General features: G+C 40.8%; 1 protein-coding gene across 1 annotated transcript in view; it reads left to right on the forward strand.

Annotated features, from left to right (window-relative positions):
* Nucleotides 1-19,095, forward strand: part of RXFP2 (relaxin family peptide receptor 2) — a 587,658-nt gene that overhangs the window by 409,418 nt on the left and 159,145 nt on the right. The window contains exon 5 of the mRNA XM_075851693.1: nucleotides 12,230-12,301. Coding sequence (XP_075707808.1) covers nucleotides 12,230-12,301 — 72 coding nt within the window. The remainder of the gene's footprint in view (nucleotides 1-12,229; nucleotides 12,302-19,095) is intronic.

Below are 19,095 nucleotides of genomic sequence, written 5' to 3' on the forward strand. Positions count from 1 at the left end.
AAGAATGCTCCATTTGGAGCAATTACAGCATTGCAGACCTTTTGCATTCTAGCTGTTAATTTGCTGAGGTAATCGGGAGAAATTTCACCCCATGCTTCCAGAAGCCCCTCCCACAAGTTGGATTGGCTTGATGGGTACGTCTTGCGTACCATACGGTCAAGCTGCTCCCACAACAGCTCTATGGGGTTGAGATCTGGTGACTGCGCTGGCCACTCCATTACAGATAGAATACCAGCTGCCTGCTTCTTACCTAAATAGTTCTTGCATAATTTGGAGGTGTGCTTTGGGTCATTGTCCTGTTGTAGGATGAAATTGGCTCCAATCAAGCGCTGTCCACAGGGTATGGCATGGCGTTGCAAATTGGAGTGATAGCCTTCCTTATTCAAAATCCCTTTTACCTTATACAAATCTCCCACTTTACCAGCACCAAAGCAACCCCAGACCATCACATTACCTCCACCATGCTTGACAGATGGCGTCAGGCACTCTTCCAGCATCTTTTCAGTTGTTCTGCGTCTCACAAATCTTCTTCTGTGTGATCCAAACACCTCAAACTTCGATTCGTCTGTCCATAACACTTTTTTCCAATCTTCCTCTGTCTAATGTCTGTGTGCTTTTGCCCATATTAATCTTTTCCTTTTATTAGCCAGTCTCAGATATGGATTTTTCTTTGCCACTCTGCCCTGAAGGCCAGCATCCCGGAGTCACCTCTTCACTGTAGACGTTGACACTGGCGTTTTGCGGGTACTATTTAATGAAGCTGCCAGTTGAGGACCTGTGAGGCGTCTATTTCTCAAACTAGAGACTCTAATGTACTTTTCTTGTTGCTCAGTTGTGCAGCGGGCCTCCCACTTCTCTTTCTACTCTGGTTAGAGCCTGTTTGTGCTGTTTCTGAAGGGAGTAGTACACACCGTTGTAGGAAATTTTCAGTTTCTTGGCAATTTCTCGCATGGAATAGCCTTCATTTCTAAGAACAAGAATAGACTGTCGAGTTTCACACGAAAGCTCCCTTTTTTTTTAGCCATTTTGAGAGTTTAAGCGAACCCACAAATGTAATGCTCCAGATTCTCAACTAGCTCAAAGGAAGGTCAGTTTTATAGCTCCTCTAAACAGCAAAACTGTTTACAGCGCGGCTAACATAATTGCACAAGGGTTTTCAAGTGTTTTCTAATCATCCATTAGCCTTCTAACACAGTTAGCAAACACAATGTACCATTAGAACACTGGAGTGATGGTTGCTGGAAATGGGCCTCTATACACCTATGTAGATATTGCATTAAAAAGCAGACGTTTGCAGCTAGAATAGTCATTTAGCACATTAACAATTTATAGAGTGTATTTCGGATTAATTTAATGTTATCTTCATTGAAAAAAACTGTGCTTTTCTTGCAAAAATAAGGAAATTTCTAAGTGACCCTAAACTTTTGAACGGTAGTGTATGTCTTATTGAATTTCAAACTACCAGATATTGAAAATTATATGCTACATCATTTTTGTATTGTCTTTGTTATTATATACAAAGGGTAGAGATAATTTATGTGAGCTATTTACCAGTAACCCGGCTTATGACATCTATTTTTGTTTGATCACTTTATGTATTTGTGTTGTGTTTATTTTGTCATTTTTGACACAGGTTCGCACTCAGTGCCATCTCTGTCATATTTTAATTAATAGTTTAATAAATGTTGATATTTTTATAAAACATGCTGAGCCGAGTGCCTATTTACCAGTGGTAATCCTTCGCTTATTCCCTTTTCCTCCGTCCACTTCCTTCCCCCTTTTCCCGTTCCCTCCTCCTATTTTTTTGAATATCACCCTCATTCACTGAATGGCACCGTACGATTTGTACTGAGCTCTAGCATTTGATATGATCTGGTTTTCATATTTACTTTAGTATTTACCATCGCTTTGTGTTCGGTTGGAGTCTGACTGCCGGGACCCCAATGATCCTAAGATTGAGGGAGCCGAAACGCTGCTTTAGCGCTGCCTCCCCTTCAGTATCTTTCCCAGCACAGTAGCGCTCCCAGTGACCTGTTGTGAAAGGAACTGCAACACTGTTCTATTAAGTGAATTGTTCCGGCTGTTCCCTGAACAGCCAGTGGTTGGGAGCGCCGCTGTGCAGGGAAAAACAGTGCTCTGGACTTGGTGCTAAAGCAGTATTGTGGCATGTTCATTCAGGATCATGGGGGACCTGCTAGTCAAGCTTCCACAGATCTCAAAGTGATGGCATATTTTAGAACTTAATGATAAAAGTAAAGAGAAGATATACTTGCTCACATTGTTAGTCAGTCTGTAGGATTTTCTGCATGTTCCTAAAGTAGACATTTTAGAAAGAACACAGGGGACACCTGAGGGGGTGTGGATTAGACATCGAGTGGGGTTTAACATTCTTTGCGTTCTATGGCACACTGGGACAGTGAGGGTGGTGGGTATCTGCGATAGCCAGTTACCTTATGACCAGACAAATGATCGTGAGAAGGGGAAAGCAATAAATAACAGATCTCAAGGGACATATAGAAGATTTTTTTGTTATATATATATTTCTTCGTTTTAATTGACAAAACAGGATCAAAGGCAAGGAGGATATTATGTTCCAGGCTACGCAGAGACATTTTGTTGTGCAACTATTTAATTTTAATGAGTGACAGCTGCAGCCCATGTAGCTCAGGCCTAAGTAGAAATAGTTGTGATCGTTTTTAATTTTTTTTGTATTTTCTATGTAAAGTCTTAGGTTAATATCACTGTAACACTATTAAGAGAACATGTCCCCCTCGTTTGCTTTACAAAACATAATGCCCCCTATGAGCTTAGTTATTAGTGACTTGCTATTCGATTTTTGTGTTTGTTTGGCACAATAATGAATGACATTTCAGCACCATGGACAGCGACCGTGACACTTGTGAGTGACATAATGGGAACACATTTGGAGATTATTTAGACAGTAATTGTGATAAAAAGGTCGTGTTCGTCATAGGAACTCAACCTAATTTGCAGCAACCCCAAAAAATTGGAGGGAACAAATAGTGTTTGTTAACAAAGATAGAGGAATTTTCACAGCAGTAAAATTTGCTAACACTTAGGTAACCTGTATTAGGGCTTATCCACACACAACGGAATTGCTGCAGAAAATTTCTGCTGCAACTCCGTTGAAAAGCGCAGACATTTAGCTGCGGCAAAAATGCACAATTTCCTGCGTTTTTTACAGCAAAAAATGGTGCGTAAATTGCTGCGTTTTTCCCAATGCAAGGAGATGTTGACATCTCCTCTGAAAAACGCAGCAATTCTGTCCACATTCCACAGCAGGACAATTTCTGCTCTGAATTTTTACGCAGAGTGTGAATGAGATTTGTTAAATGTGATCCACTATGCTGCTACTGTAGTCTGCTGTGTTTTTTCTGTCCGAAATTCCGGTTGGAAAAAACGCGGAGTCTGGATGAGTCTTTACAATGCCGTTAACAGCAAGTTACATGATATAGTCCGCAATGTCAACTCTAGTTCAAGTTATATTGGAAAGAGACTGGATATTACTAAGGTCGTATGCACAAGCGTCTGTACTATAGTCACATATCCTGGCATAGCATCATAGATCCGTATGGTCGTGTAAAACTTACCCATCACTGATTATCCAATAGGTCCGAAAGATAATTTATTAATTCCAATAAAATATAAAATGCATAGGTAAATTAGGAGTAGATTGGGTTGTGTCAACATTTAAGTTTGCATGGTGAGGCCTCATGCACACGACCGTAATTTTTATCCACAATTACAGATCCGTAATTGCGGATAAAATACTGACCCATTCATTTCTATCGGCTACGGACACCTTCCCGTTGATATACACAGGTGTGTGTCCGGGCCGTAGAAATGACCCGCAAAAAAAACGACATGTCTTATTTTTCACATTTACAGACCGTGCTCCTATACTTATTATTGTGAGCATGGTCCATGGCCCGTTCATGCAGTATTTACTGACCGTAAATCCTGCACGGTCGTGTGTATGAGACCTTAGATGGGATAAATGATTTACAATATATATATATATATATATATATATATATATATATATGTCAATGCATGAGAAGACAGACAAGTCAATACATTACAATCTGCACAGATAGTAAAGTTGTACTAGTAATATTACCCATAAGTTAGGTTTCCACCTCGACAGATATCGCTGTGGATTTTTTTTGTAATAACCACAAGCCACATGCAATTTTTTAACCCATAGGCTTTATGTAATTTAGTTTTTTTTTCCTTCTCAAAGAAGGTTTCACCTTTAAATCGTCTAAAATCACTTCCTATTTATTGCAGACAATTTTCTGCAATTTAATATCGCATAGCATCACAATGTAAAATCACATGTGATTTTTGCAGTGTGATCTTATTAGACTGTGAAATCCTTTCACTCATTTTATAGGAGAGCTAAGTGCAGCACATTAGAATGAGAAATGAATACTTTTCACAAGGAGAATTGCCAGAAGTCTTCCTAATATTCCTGCTGATTTTCCTTAATAAGAGCCAGTATTTCAGTGAAGCATTATCCATAGTACCTTACCTAGATTACTAGATTTCTCCATATAGTATTAATGTAGAGGACCCCAAAGGCAGGTTTCCCCGTGTAAGGGTATGTTCACACGGCCTATTTCCAGCCGTTTTTCGGGCGGTAAACGCCCGAAAAACGACCGAAAGATCGGAAGCAGAACGCTTGCAAACATCTGCCCATTGATTTCAATGGAAAAACGGCGTTCTGTTCCGACGGAGCGTTTTCCGCTGCGTTTTTTTACGCGTAAAAACACGGCCACGAAAAAGAAGTGCAGGACACTTCTTTGGACATTTTTTGAGCCGTTTTCCATAGACTCTATTGAAAAAAGCCCCAAAAACGGCCGTAAAAAAACGCAGCGAAAATCGCGAGTGGCACAAAAAAACTTCTGAAAATCAGGAGCTGTTTTCTCTTGAAAGCAGTTCCGTATTTTGAGATGTTTCTGACTGCGTGTGAACATACCCTTACTATTACATGGGTCGGACATGGGTCAGACTTCATAGACTTCATTCATATGGATCCATTATGGACCTGTTTTTTTTTTTTAAATGTTCCCTTGGCTCTTATGAAGAGAATATGGTTTTCATAAGGAATCCAATGGACCATGCACACTTTTAAAAAAAATTATGCAATGTATGTCTTAAAGTTATTGTCCAGCTCCTAAAAATAATTTTGGGCACTGAATATGTGTTAAAATACTAATCCAGCGGTCATGTGCTGTACATACTGGCATCACCGCAGTAACTAGGGATTCATTGTAAATAAAAAAAACCCGCAGGAGACCATGTGAGCAACGGCTCTGAAGTAGTGGGGCATTTTAAAGGTGCGTTTTGGCAGTTTTGTTATTTGAGCACATATTGAGCAGCCAGAATTTATTTTTAACAGTTGGATAACCCCTTTAATATGGTTCAATAAAAATATCTGTGAATAGCTTTATATCAATGTTGCCTCAGCTTCTATATTCTGTACTTTTTTTTTATTTAGAAGTACAAACATTTTATTTTAGATATTCAAAAGACCATGTTACGCCGTGACGTTCTGGGGGTCTTCCCCCTTCCTCGAGTTAGTTGGAAGGCTTTCTACAAGATTTTGGAGTGTGTCTGGGGAAATTTTTGTCCATTCATCCCAAAAAAAAACATTTTTATGGTCAAACAATGCTATTGGATAAGAATATCTGGCTCACAATCCGCGCTCCAATTCATTCTATGGGTGTTCTATAGGGTTGAGTTTAATGGGGTTGTGGTCAGGGCTCTGTGCAGGCATTGATTCACAACTTTTCCTTATGGACCTTGCTTTGTGCACAGGGGCAGTTATGCTTCAACAGGAAAGGGCCTTTCCCAAACTATTCCAACAAAGTTGGAAGCATAGAATTGTCTAAAATGTCTTTGTTACAGTAGACACTATGCATTCCGATAGGTAGCGTTTTCCAGGCATCTCTCTCACCCTATTTGGTTCATTAGACTTCCAGATAGTGAAACATGATTCATCACTCCAGAAAACAAATTTCCACGGCTCCAGAATGCTTTACATCACTTCTGCCAACACTTCACATTGAGCATGATGATCTTAGGTTTGTATGAAGCTGCTGGACCATGGAAACGCATTTCATGAAACTCCCAACGCACAGTTCTTGTACTGATGTTAATTCCTAAGGCAGTATGGAGTGAGTGATACAATGGAGGATAGGTAGCTTTTAGTACTCGGCATCCGCGGTTTGTGAGTCTGATGGTCTACTGCTGTGTGACTGCGCTGTTGTTACTCCTAGACACTTCCACTTCACAATAATAGCACTTAGAGTTGACTAGGGAAGATCTAGCAGAAATTTAATGAACTGATTTGTGACAAAGGTGACATCCTATGACAGTGCCACATTTAGCTGAGAACTTCATTATGACTCATACTACTACTATCAATGTTTGTCTATAAAGATTGCATGGCTGTTTGCATGATATTATGCACCTGTTTGCAATGGGTGAAACTGAAACACCTGAACTCAATGTTTAGGAGGGGTGTCCACATACTTTTGGTCATATAGTGTAGGTGGGGGCCCTTTTCACAGATTTTGCATTGGGGCCCATGAGATTAAAGTTATGCATGTGGTTTTTTCTGATGTTCTTCAGTTGGTACCGACAGGGCTGGCTCCAGCTTTATGTGGGCCCTTGGGCGATAGCCTCAGTGGGCCCTTTTGCGGTGTGTCACACGTGGCAGTAAAAATACAGGTATTTTAGATATTACAGAAGATTTCACCTGATTTCTGTGCGGAAAGTAATCAGCAGCATGTGGATGAGATTTGTTAAATCTCATCCATTTGCCTAAAACAGTCTTATGCTGCGGATTTTCCAGCCGAAATTTCTGCTCAGTACATAAATACATTACCAGAATCAAGCTCAGCACATATATACAACTGAGGACCAAGCTCAGTACATAAATACAGCCCCAGAACCAAGCTCCTAACATAAATACAGCACCAGAAGTAAGCTCAGTACATATATGTAATACCAGCACAAATACAGCTCAGTACACAGATCATTTGCAAATTCAGTTTAACCCCTGCCATATAAGTTTGTACAGCGTAAAACTACAGCTCCCAGTTTGGCCTGAACAAAAGTAAGGATATGCTGGGAGTTACTGTTTCACAAAAAAAAGAATGATGTCACCCATATCATAGAGTGACTACAGTACTGATCAGTCAGAGGGAGAATAAACTTTTACATTTAGTGATTCACAGGTGACATCTCAGATTCTAGTCATTCTTTTTCTCTCTTCTTCTCCATCTGGTTCAGATCTCCATGACAACTTCTCCTGGCCACGACGCATTTCTGCAGTTTGCCCTTAGATGTCTTCGGCCCCTCACTTTCCCAACATTTCCGCACATAAAACCCCTTCACGCACCCAGACTTGTTATTATGTCCGGGTGCAGGGGGTGATGTTTGGAGCGTGCTCACGCGCTGAGCGTGCTCCATATGCTGCAGGCGTCACTGTATTTTACAGCGGACACCCGGGACTAACAGCCAGGAGCAGCGATCGCACTGTTCCTGGCTGTTTAACCCCTCAAATTCTGCGGTCAATCGCAACCGCAGCATCTGAGGCATTGAAAAGAGGGGGTGGCCCCCTCCGACAGCTCAGCGCCCCCCCTCGCAGAGAGATCGGGGGGTGACGATGGTTGGACATGTCCTAAAACATCATAGAGTGTCCATAAGGGCGCTTCATACCTTTATTACTCCTCCTTATGGACACTCTATGATGTTTTAGGACATGTTCATTCATACGGTTTGATGTAATATTCCCTTTACCTATGTCCTTACCATTGTTATCATTATTTGAGGGGTATCTAGGTAGGTTCTTTTCTGGTGTTGTTTGTATTGGGCTGCTTATCAGGGCGGTATCCCCCAGTAAGACCAGTTATAGCAGCCATTTGCTTTTTTTAAGTGTTTTTATCATGTTTTTGTGGAGTACTTCTTTTCAATAAATTTATATGTTTTATCATATCTTTAGTGTCTATAGACTTTTTGCCATATACACCGCATTCCAAATTATTAAGCAAATGTTATTTATTGCTGATTTTCCTAAATAGTCGATGCAAATCACAGTCAGTACAATCTTCAAGCCATCAACCGTTGGAGTATAATGCAAATTTTATTGAACAAATCTCCTAATGATAACAGATTTTTTTTTAGAAGTAAAAAACTCAAAATGCACTGTTTCAAATTATTATGCATAACAGAGATCAAAACATTTTAACGGTTGTAAAGAGAACTAAAATGATAATTTGTTGAATTTGCAGCATCAGGAGGTCATATTTACAGAAATCAAAAGCTCTTTCAATCCAAAAAAAATTAACAGGCCAAGTTACATGTTAACATAGGATCCCTTCTTTGAAATCACCTTCACAATTCTTGCATCCATTGAATTTGTGAGTATTTGGACAGTTTCTGCTTGAATATCTTTGCAGGATGTCAGAATAACCTCCCAGAGCTTCTGTTTTGATGTGAACTGCCTCCCACCCTCATAGATATTTTGCTTGAGGATGCTCCAAAGGTTCTCAATAGGGTTGAGGTCAGGGGAACATGGGGGCCACACAATGAGTTTCTCTCCTTTTATGCCCATAGCAGCCAATGACACAGAGGTATTATTTGCAGCATGAGTTGGTGCATTGTCATGCATGAAGATAATTTTGCTACGGAAGGCACGGTTCTTCTTTTTGTACCACGGAAGAAAGTGGTCAGTCATAAACTCTACGTACTTTGCAGAGGTCATTTTCACACCATCAGGGACCCTAAAGGGGCCTACCAGCTCTCTCCCCATGATTCCAACCCAAAACATGACTCTGCCACCTCCTTGCTGACGTTGCAGCCTTGTTGGGACATGGTGGCCATTCACCAACCATCCACTACTCCATCCATCTGGACCATCCAGGGTTGCATGGCACTCCTCAGTAAACAACACGGTTTGAAAATTAGTCCTCATGTATTTCTGAGCCCACTGCAACCGTCTCTGCTTGTGAGCATTGTTTAGGGGTGGCCGAATAATAGCTTCATTCACACTTGCAATCCTCTGAAGGATCCTAAACCTTGAGGTTTGCGGGACTCCAGAGGCACCAGCGCCTTCAAATACCTGTTTACTGCTTTGCAATGGCATTTTAGCAGCTGCTCTCCTAATCCTATTAATTTGTCTGGCAGAAACCTTGCTCATTATGCCTTTATCTGAACGAACCCGTCTGTGCTCTGAATCAGCCACAAATTTTTTCACAATACGATGATCACGCTTAAGTTTTCTTGAAATATCCAATGTTTTCATACCTTGTCCAAGGTATTGCACTATTTCACGCTTTTCGGCAGCAGAGAGATCCTTTTTCTTTCACATATTGCTTGAAACCTGTGGCCTGCTTAATAATGTGGAACGTGCTTCTTAAGTAGTTTTCCTTTGATTGGGCACACCTGGCAAACTAATTATCACAGGTGTCTGAGATTGATTACAATGATCCAAAGAGCCATAAGACACAATACCATCCATGAGTTTAATTGAAAAACTAATAATTAAATGTTTATGACACTTAAATCCAATGTGCATAATAATTTGGAACACGTTGTACATACCCGTGTGTGTGTTTTCTGTCCCTATCTACTTCAGTTTTTCAGGGTATGTGGCAACATATGTTCGGTGCCCGCTGGTGCATATTGAATATAGTTATTTAATGTGCACGGTGAATGCCGTAAAAACTAAAAAATGTAAAACACCAAAATCGCTGGTATTTGTTCAACTTAGCTCTCAAATTTTTTTTAATAAAAAGTGATCAAAAAGTTCTACGTACCAAAATAAGCTCTCACACCGCTCAATCGATGAAAAAATAAAAAAGTTATGTCTCTCAGAATGTGGTGACACAAAACATTTTTGTTTTTAATAATAGAAGTAGTAAAATATAAAAAATCCTATATAAATTTGGTATCACCATAATCGTATTGAGCCACAGAATAAAGGTAAGTTGTCGTTTTTACCACACGGTGAAAGCCGTAAAAACAAAACCAAAAAAACAATTGAGGAATCACAGTTTTTTTCCAACTTTAGCCCACAAAGAATTTTTTTTTCAGTTCTCCAGTACATTATATAGAACTATAGATGGTACCTTGAAAAAAGTTATGGCTCTTGGAATGCGGGGAGTGAAAAACGAAAATAAAAAATAAAAAAATGGCTTTGTCCCGAAGGGGTTAAACTAGGATGGTGCCACACACTATGCTACTAAATATTCCCCTCATAGAGCCCACTGTAGACAGTGCCTCTAATAGAACCCTAAGTAGATAGTGCCCCTCATAGAGCCTCCTGTATGTAGTGCCCCACATAGAGACCCTGGTAGAAAGTGCCCCTCATAGAGCCCCCTGTAAACAGTGCCTCACATAGAGTCTCCTGTAGATTAGTACCATTCACAATGCCTCCTGTAGAAAGTGCCCCTAATAGAGCCCCCTGTAGATAGTGCCATACACAATGCCCTCTGTAGATATTTCCCCTCATAGAGCCTCCTGTAGATTGTGCCCCTCATAAACATCCTGTAGATAGTGCCCCACATAAAGCCCCTGGTAGATAGTGCCCCACATAGGGCCCCGCTGTAGATAGTGCCCTTCATAAAGCCCCTGTAGATAGTGCCCCTCATAAAGCCCCTGTAGATAGCGCCCATCATAAAGCCCTCTGTAAATAGCGCCCATCATAAAGCCCTCTGTAGATAGTGCTACTCACAAAGCCCCCTGTAGATATTGCCCCTCATAAATATCCCTGTAGATAGTGCCCCTCATAAAGCCCCCTGTAGATAGTGCTACTCGCACTGCTACCCATAAAAAAACATATGTTACTTACTCACCTGCCCCCATTCCCGTGCCGTCCTCCAACGACGCAGACTTGGTCCGTTCTGACAAGGCCTGCTTCAGCGGAACAGCGCAGGCGGCGCAATAATGCCATCTCGCTGTCTGAATCACAGATAAAGCCCTGAATAGCAAAGCAGGGAACTGATAGTTCTCGTGTTTCGCCAGAGCTAGACTACTAATACCGGCCCTAACTACTGAGCAAGTGAAATGAGCAGAGCCAATGTGGTTTTCAGTGTTAAACCTTGTTGGAGTTTAATTCTGTGTTGTTTTGTTCCATTGCTGTCATAAAAACAGTCATTAGAGATAAAGGATAAGACACAGCAATATTTCAAATGCAAATGTTGTTGCTTCTGTGTATTACAATAATAGACTGAGTGATCACTTCTGTATTTGATGAATAGCTTTATGCTTCATCCTTTGTTATTAATTCAGCAGCTCCAATTAGCTTGATGAACTTTATTAATAATAGTGAAAATAATTATCATTTAATTTTCCAGAATTCTTTGTAGTGAATAATAAACACATTTCTGACTTTCAAAAAGTTTTTGTGGTGCCTATGATTTAAAGCTGTGGAACATATACATACTGTATATGATAATAATAATAATAATAATAATAATAATAATAATAATAATAATAATAATAATAATAATAATTGGTACAAGATTCATCTGAGTTATCCATGTTAATAATAAACAGGAAACATAAAATAAATAAAATTATTTTATGTGACTAAGTCTTGTATGTCACTTGTAGTCCTTGCGGCTCAGCAATAGAGTAAATTAAGATAGGTACCCTGTGTACCACCATATGTTGCCTCTTCATAACACAGATAGTAGGGATATTCACCCCTAAAAATGATGCTTCTAGGGGAGAACAGCTCAATAATACATAGCATGGCACAATTTTTTTAGGTCAGATTCTGTATGGATCCTTTGCATTGCAAAGTGTGAAATGTGCAACAAAAACACATGTAAAATGTGCAGATTTTACAGCGGATTCACTGAGGCTAAATCCATGAAGTAAAATTACGTCATGTGTGAATCCACCTATATAAAGAACATTTTTGGGAATCAGGAATTTGATATCTGCAAAATCTTCATGTCATTATCAAGATCATTTACTTGCTCTATACTAAACATGATTTAAATACTTATTGTAATCCCCTGAGTTTTGGAATGTTGTATAGGAGAATTTTTGAACATTTTGTAAACTTTAAAATCACAAAAAATTACATCATTTTTAAAAATATTATTATTTATTATAATATAAAAAATGACTATTTTATTGTGTAAATGCGATCATAATTATATATATATATATTTTTTTATTTCAGATCTCTCAAAGGAAACCAGATACATTCACTTCCAGATAATGCCTTCATAAACTATAAAGAATTGGGGAATCTGTGAGTATAAAATTCATTACTAAATTGTACATAACTCCTTCCCGATCTCCCACTGTCTTTGGCCTTAGTCACACGAGAGTATTTCACGCACGTTAAAATAACGGACATCACACGGACCTATGCAATTCAATGGGGCCATTCAGACATTCAGTGTTTTTCACGCAGCGTGAAACTCACTGCATGTCCTATACTTGTGCGTTTTTTAAGTCAATGGGCGTGGAAAAATCACGGACAGCACACGGACGTCATACGTGTGCTTGCGTGATTCACGCAACAGTTGCTAAAGAAATTATGAGAAAAAGAAAAACACCTCTTTCAGTTTATTTTGCTGACATAAAAAACACACGTGACATACGGATGACATACATGCGTAAAAAACGCAGATGTCACACGGAACTGCAACGCAAGAAAAACGGTGCGTTTTTTTACGCGCGTGAAACGGACACGTTCGTGTGAATAAGTTCTTTTGATGGCAGGCGGTGCAGGTACCAAGTCTACAGCGATGTCTTTTGGCTCCAGTGAGCACTCATGCTCTAAGCAAGAGCTGTTACTAACAACTCCTGCACTTAGAGAAGCCTCCTGAATATTGCTGGGATCAGAGGAACCTTCGATCGCCCTGTTCTGTAATTCCCTTACGTGTGAAAAGCCCTTAGGGTGAATCTCCATCTCTCATTTCATCATATTTAGGTCCAAAATTCTGCGCTGATAATGTATCTTTATAAGATAGGTACAGGTGTAATGATAGGGGTTGGGAAACGGACAAGTGAGCCCTAATCTACCCGCCACTCTGTCCCTGCCTACTTGCAACGACCCGCCCTAGGCGACGGGGTACAACTGGGCGGCGGTCCCTACGCTCAGTAAGTGCACGAGACAAACAGGCAAGGGTACACAAAGCTAAGGGAAATGGGGCAGTTGCCCACAGCAACACCGTGAGCAACAAGAGAGGTGAACGAGCCGAGTCAAACCAGGAGTGTACGAGGTGCCAAACGCAGAGCAGGAGAGTAGTCAGTAAGCCAGGGTCAATATGGAGCAGGATCAAATAGTCAGAAGCTGTAGCTGAGCCAGGAAACCACACGAGAAGAATCACAAGCAAAGGAGGAACAGGAAAGGCAGGTAGAAATAGACAGAGGGCGGAAGCTAGCTGAGTCTGGCCAGGCTGCGATAGGCTCTCCCACTCCTAAGCCTGCCAGCCTGAGTGGTGGAAGCTGGAGTCAGTCTCAGAGACATAGACTCAGGTGAAGACTGATTACCTATGGGCGTTAACCCCGAAGCTGTGCCTGGCAGATCCTTTACAACAGCAGGCTCTATTTTCTGATACAGAGCTCCAAATCCCCTGCATAGACTTAAGCTGGCCATACACATTAAAATCTATCATTCGACAGTTATTTCTCTCGACTCCCCCATAAACATGCACTCTCGGCTCAGTCATGCCAAATGCTTGCCAGACACCACTGGCATCAGCTTGTCTCCTGTGGGAACAAAGTATCGACCATGTATAAATCAAACATGCTATATCCGTCTTTCCCTTGACATCTGACGTCGAGGAAAGACTCGAGACACAGCCATAAAATAAATTGGCTGGTTCTGTGTAATGTGTATGGGCAGCTATAGATTTAAAATATAACAATCTGGTGGCCTGCAGCCACCACTAGAGGGAGTTTAAGAGCTTACAAAATACAAGATTTTTTTTTTCACATATAAATCTATGCAGGTAACTGTGTGGGCCAACCATAAATACAATATGTCACATCAGTCATTTCATCATTAGAGTAGCCTGCAGCTGTATCTTCATGATCTTTATGGCTTCAGTTTACTACTTCTCCTGTTCCAATGTATGTTATGTGTAACAACCCTCGTATGTTTAAAATGGTCGATAACAGACAAATGCGTTCCTCTCCACCTGCCTTTCATATATAGCTGCAGTTTCCACAACAGAGTCTAAGAGCATACAATTCACCGCTGCCACATACTGAATAAAAGGGATATTTCTGGAACTTTGCAAACACTACTCAATATGAAATCATCTAGACATTCATTATATGATCTGTATTATAGACGTTAAATGTATTTTCTAGTTAGTGACATGAGAAGAGCTATGTCTCATTTCTACATAGGCAGTCTGTTCTTTCTGTGTGTTCAAAAGCATATACCCAGGAATCCTAAGGCTGTGTTCACACGACCTATTTTCAGGCGTAAACGAGGAGTATTATGCCTCGATTTACGCCTGAAATAGGGCTACAATACGTCGGCAAACATCTGCCCATTCATTTGAATGGGTTTGCCGACGTACTGTGCAGATGACCTGTCATTTACGCGTCGTCGTTTGACAGCTGTCAAACGACGACGCGTAAATTGACTGCCTCGGCAAAGAAGTGCAGGGCACTTCTTTGCAACGTAATTTGAGCCGTTCTTCATTGAAGTCAATGAAGAGCAGTTCAAGATTTACGAGCGTCACAGACGCCTCGCATAATGCGAGGAGGAGCTTTTACGTCTGAAACGAGGCAGCTGTTTTCTCCTGAAAACAGTCTGTCTTTTCAGACGTAAAAGACACTTATCGTGTGCACATACCCTAAAGGGCAATACAATGCAGTTATTATTTTTCCAATACTCATAATTGATGCTTTATATACCAAATTACCCCTTTAAATTAGAGGGCTAGTCTTGACCTGGGTCTGGCTTCTCCAGTGGCGGATTAAGTAGACCATAGGCACTTGGCTGTTCCCCAAACTTGAGCCCCCCTTCCCCACCGCCGCTCTGCCGTGCCTATAGTGAATACCACCTTTCTGTGTGAGCATTGACAAATGAGTATTACGATTCACCTTGTCAATGGGCTGTGTCCCCACATACTGACAGTCTCCAACCATCGCTGACAGTATCACACTGTGTAGGGACATAGCCTCCTGACAATGGGAATGGTTACCTGAATTTGTCTGTGGAACACAAGGATGTTGTAGGGACAACTGACAGGTCAGGAGAGGGGACAGATTCTCTATAGATCCAGTGACTCACAAGTGATGTCTTCTCTGATGGGAGTCAGAGAAGATGTATGGCATTATCTACAGGGGGGTCTGTATGGCGTTATCTACAGGGGGGTCTGTATGGCGTTATCTACAGGGGGGCTGTATGGCGTTATCTACAGGGGGCTGTATGGCGTTATCTACAGGGGGGCTGTATGGCATTATCTACAGGGGGCTGTAAGGTGTTATCTACAGGGGGCTGTAAGGCGTTATCTACAGGGGGCTGTGTATGGCGCTATCTACAGGGGCTGTGTATGGTGTTATCTATAGGGGGCGCTGTGTGGTGGAATCTATAGGGAGGCACTATCTACAAGCGGGGGTTGTGTGATACCCAGCAGAGGGGGGGGGGCCCAGTCAAAACTTTGCTATGGGGCCCAGTCTTTCCTAGTTACGCCCCTGTATGGGTCTAAAGTAAACAGATCCTCCAGTCAAGTATTAGTAGAAGGAATAACAAGAGACTTCCTTAATTTTTGGCACTCGTTACGAATTTGTTGCATCAAGAGGAGATTACCAGGTGGAACATTAGCTTTCTCTAGAAGATTTATGACTCCGGTATCATCAGAAACCGCCTGAACATCCGACAAAGTCAGGTTGTGTGAAATATCCCAAGGATCTGGTCAAATTAAACCAGGACCACGTTGAAAACAGGGGAGTAAACATAAAGGCATTAACCCCTTAATGACCAGGCAATTTTGCGCGTTAATGACCAAGGATTATTTTTTGTTTTTTCACGGTCGCATTCCATGAGTCGTAACTTTTTTTTCTTCCGTCGACATAGCCGTATAAGGGCTTGTTTTTTGCGGGACGAGTTGTATTTTGTAATTGCACCATTTTTAGATGCTTATAATATATCAATTAAAATAAGCAGCTATTCCAGCATTGATTTTCACGTTATAAATTTATGCTGTTTACTATGCAGCGTAAATAACATGTTAACTTTATTCTATGGGTCGGCACGAATACGGGGATATCAAATATGTAAAGGTTTTATATGTTTTCCTACGTTTGCGTAATAAAAACCCTTTTAGAAAAAAAGTATTTGTTTTTGCATCGCCACATTCCAAGAACAGTAAAGTTTTTATTTTCCCGTCAATGTGGCCGTATGTGGGCTTGATTTTTGCGGGCCAAGGTGTAGTTTTCATTAGTACTATTTTGGGGTACATAGGACTTATAGATTAATTTTTATTTAATTATTTTATGGAGGGAATGGGAGAAAAGTTGTTTTTTGCGTTTTTTTTGGATGCCGTTCATCCGGCGGTTTAATTAATGTCAAGTCGTTACAATCGCGGGGATACCATATATGTGTATGTGTTATCTGTTTTGACACTTTTACTAAATAAAACCACTTTTTGGGCAAAAAAAAATTAGTTTTATTTTATTTTGACTGTAATTTATTTTATATTTTTTCACAAACTTTATTTAACTGCTTTACATTTTTTTTTTTTTAGTCCCACCAGGGGATTTCCCTATGCGATCTGCTGATCATATATATAATGCTTTGGTGTACTTCAGGCATGGCCTAACAGGCATTTGCTGAAGGCAGACCTGGGGGCCTTTGTTAGGCCCCCGGCTGCCATGGAAACCCGACGGCGCCCTGCGATTTCTGTGTGGGGGTGCCGATGGGGTGACAGAGGGAGCTCCTTCCCTCTGTCAAACACATTAGACGTCGCTGTCGCTATTAATGGGTTAAACTGCCGGAATCGGAGTGCGCTTCGATTCCGACAGTTGCAGCAGGAGCCAGGCTGTGTATAACAGCCGTGCTCCTGCCACTGATCAAATGGGTACACTGGCAGTATCCGTGCGATCAGAGGACGGATATATCCGTCCTTTTGCGGGAACTAACTCCTGCACAGGACAGATATATACATCCTTCGTCGTAAAGGGGTTAAAGGGGACGGAGTAGATAATAGGCTGGAAAAACCTGTTTACTTCTTGCCACACTGAAATGGTACCCTTGAGAAGAGTATTAGTGTAAGGCATTGGGGATTGACAGAACGTAAACCCCAGAATGCTTGCCTTTCTTCCACTGACATAAGAGAGCATTCCATAGAGGTATATATATTCCCCGGGTCATGATGTGCTAAAATAGTCCATTTGCGAAGATGGTTGGCCCTATAATAGGATAAAAGGTCAGAGAGACCAAATCCTCCCAATCAGGAATTTGTGATAAGATATTTGTAAGATAGCCTAGGACGTTTGTTGTTCCAAATAAATGCAGAGAAAGTTTTTTGAACTAACATAAATAAGGATTTGGGAAGCCAGATTGGTATGGTTTGGAAAACATATAAAAATGTGGGCACAATAAAAGTTTTAAGCATATTCCTTCTACCCATCCACGACACAAATGGTATATGTAAGGGTATATGTCAGCCAATAATTTGAGATAATTGAATTTATATAGAAGTGATGGGTCTTTAGGGATTTGAATGCCTAAATATTTAATAGACGTCTCCGGCCACATATATGGAGAGCTGGCTTTCAATTGTGTGATAATATTTTGAGGGGTCGAAATGCTGAGGGCTTCTGACTTACGGAAGTTAATTTTAAAATGGGAAACTTTCTCGAATTCAGTGAAGAGGTGAGTAATCTGAGGGAAAGAACGTCCACGGTTAGTGGTAAGTATTAAAAGATCATCGGCAAATGCGGCGGTTTTATGTGTAAACGTACCTATGGATATACCTTGGAAAATGGGGTCCTGTTGGATTTTCTGCACAAGTGTTTCCATAAATAAAACACAAACAAAGTTGGCGATAGGGGACAACCCTGTCTCGTACCATTAGTAATGTTAAATTAATCCGACAGCACCGCATTTACTCTCACTTTTGCACTATGACAACTACATAAAGATAGAAGTACCTGAATGAAAGAAAAGGGTATACCAAATTTCTCAAGGGAAAGGGAAGCGATCATGTAAGGCCAATCCACCCTATCAAAAGCTTTTTCTGCATCTGTACTAAGAGTATTCGAGATTTCAATGCATATTGTACTAATCTCAAGATCCTGGATGAATTGTCTGACCCTTGTCTTCCCCTGACAAATTCGGTCTGCTCAGAGCCAATAATGTTAGATAACAAAGGGCTTAAACGGGCAGCCAGAGCTTTCACCCACCACTTTATGTCAGTGTCTAGGAGATAAATGGGCCTGTAACTTCCACATTGTGATGCGTCCTTGCCCCCCTTAGGAATAAGTGTAATGTGTGCCTCCAGAGCTTGAGACGGTAGACACGAGCCTGTTAAGAGCGAATTACAAAGAGAGGTGAACGGAGATATAAGTAAGTCTTTAAATTGTTTATAATAATTTATAGTATAACCATCCGGGCCTGGGCTTTTACCTAAGGGGATAGAATGAAGAACATGTAGTAGTTCTGAGGGGAAAAAGGGGGCAAGCAACTCCTGGGCCTCAGTGTCAGAAATATGTGGGATGTCAATAGAGTCTAGAAATGAATGAATAGCTTGTTTGGCAGAGTCTGGAGAGGAGACAGAAGCGTTACAATCTGTAAGACTATAAAGAGAAGAATAAAATTTCTGAAAGGCTTCAGCAATTAAGGTTGTATCAGTTATAAAATGTTTAAGGCTGGGGGTGATGCGACGGATAAATGCTTTGTCCTGTTGGGTTTTTAGAAGGGCGGACATAGTTTTATTGCCTTTGTCACCATGTGCATAAAATTGAAAGCGGGAGATCTGAAGAGTTTAGCCGACTTTATATTAAGAAGATTTTTAACTTTATTACGCAGGGAATATAATTCTTCCTTAGTAGATTGAGGTGTCATTAATCCTC

This window comes from Rhinoderma darwinii, chromosome 2, assembly GCF_050947455.1.
Source record: "Rhinoderma darwinii isolate aRhiDar2 chromosome 2, aRhiDar2.hap1, whole genome shotgun sequence".
Classification (NCBI taxonomy): Eukaryota; Metazoa; Chordata; class Amphibia; order Anura; family Rhinodermatidae; genus Rhinoderma; species Rhinoderma darwinii.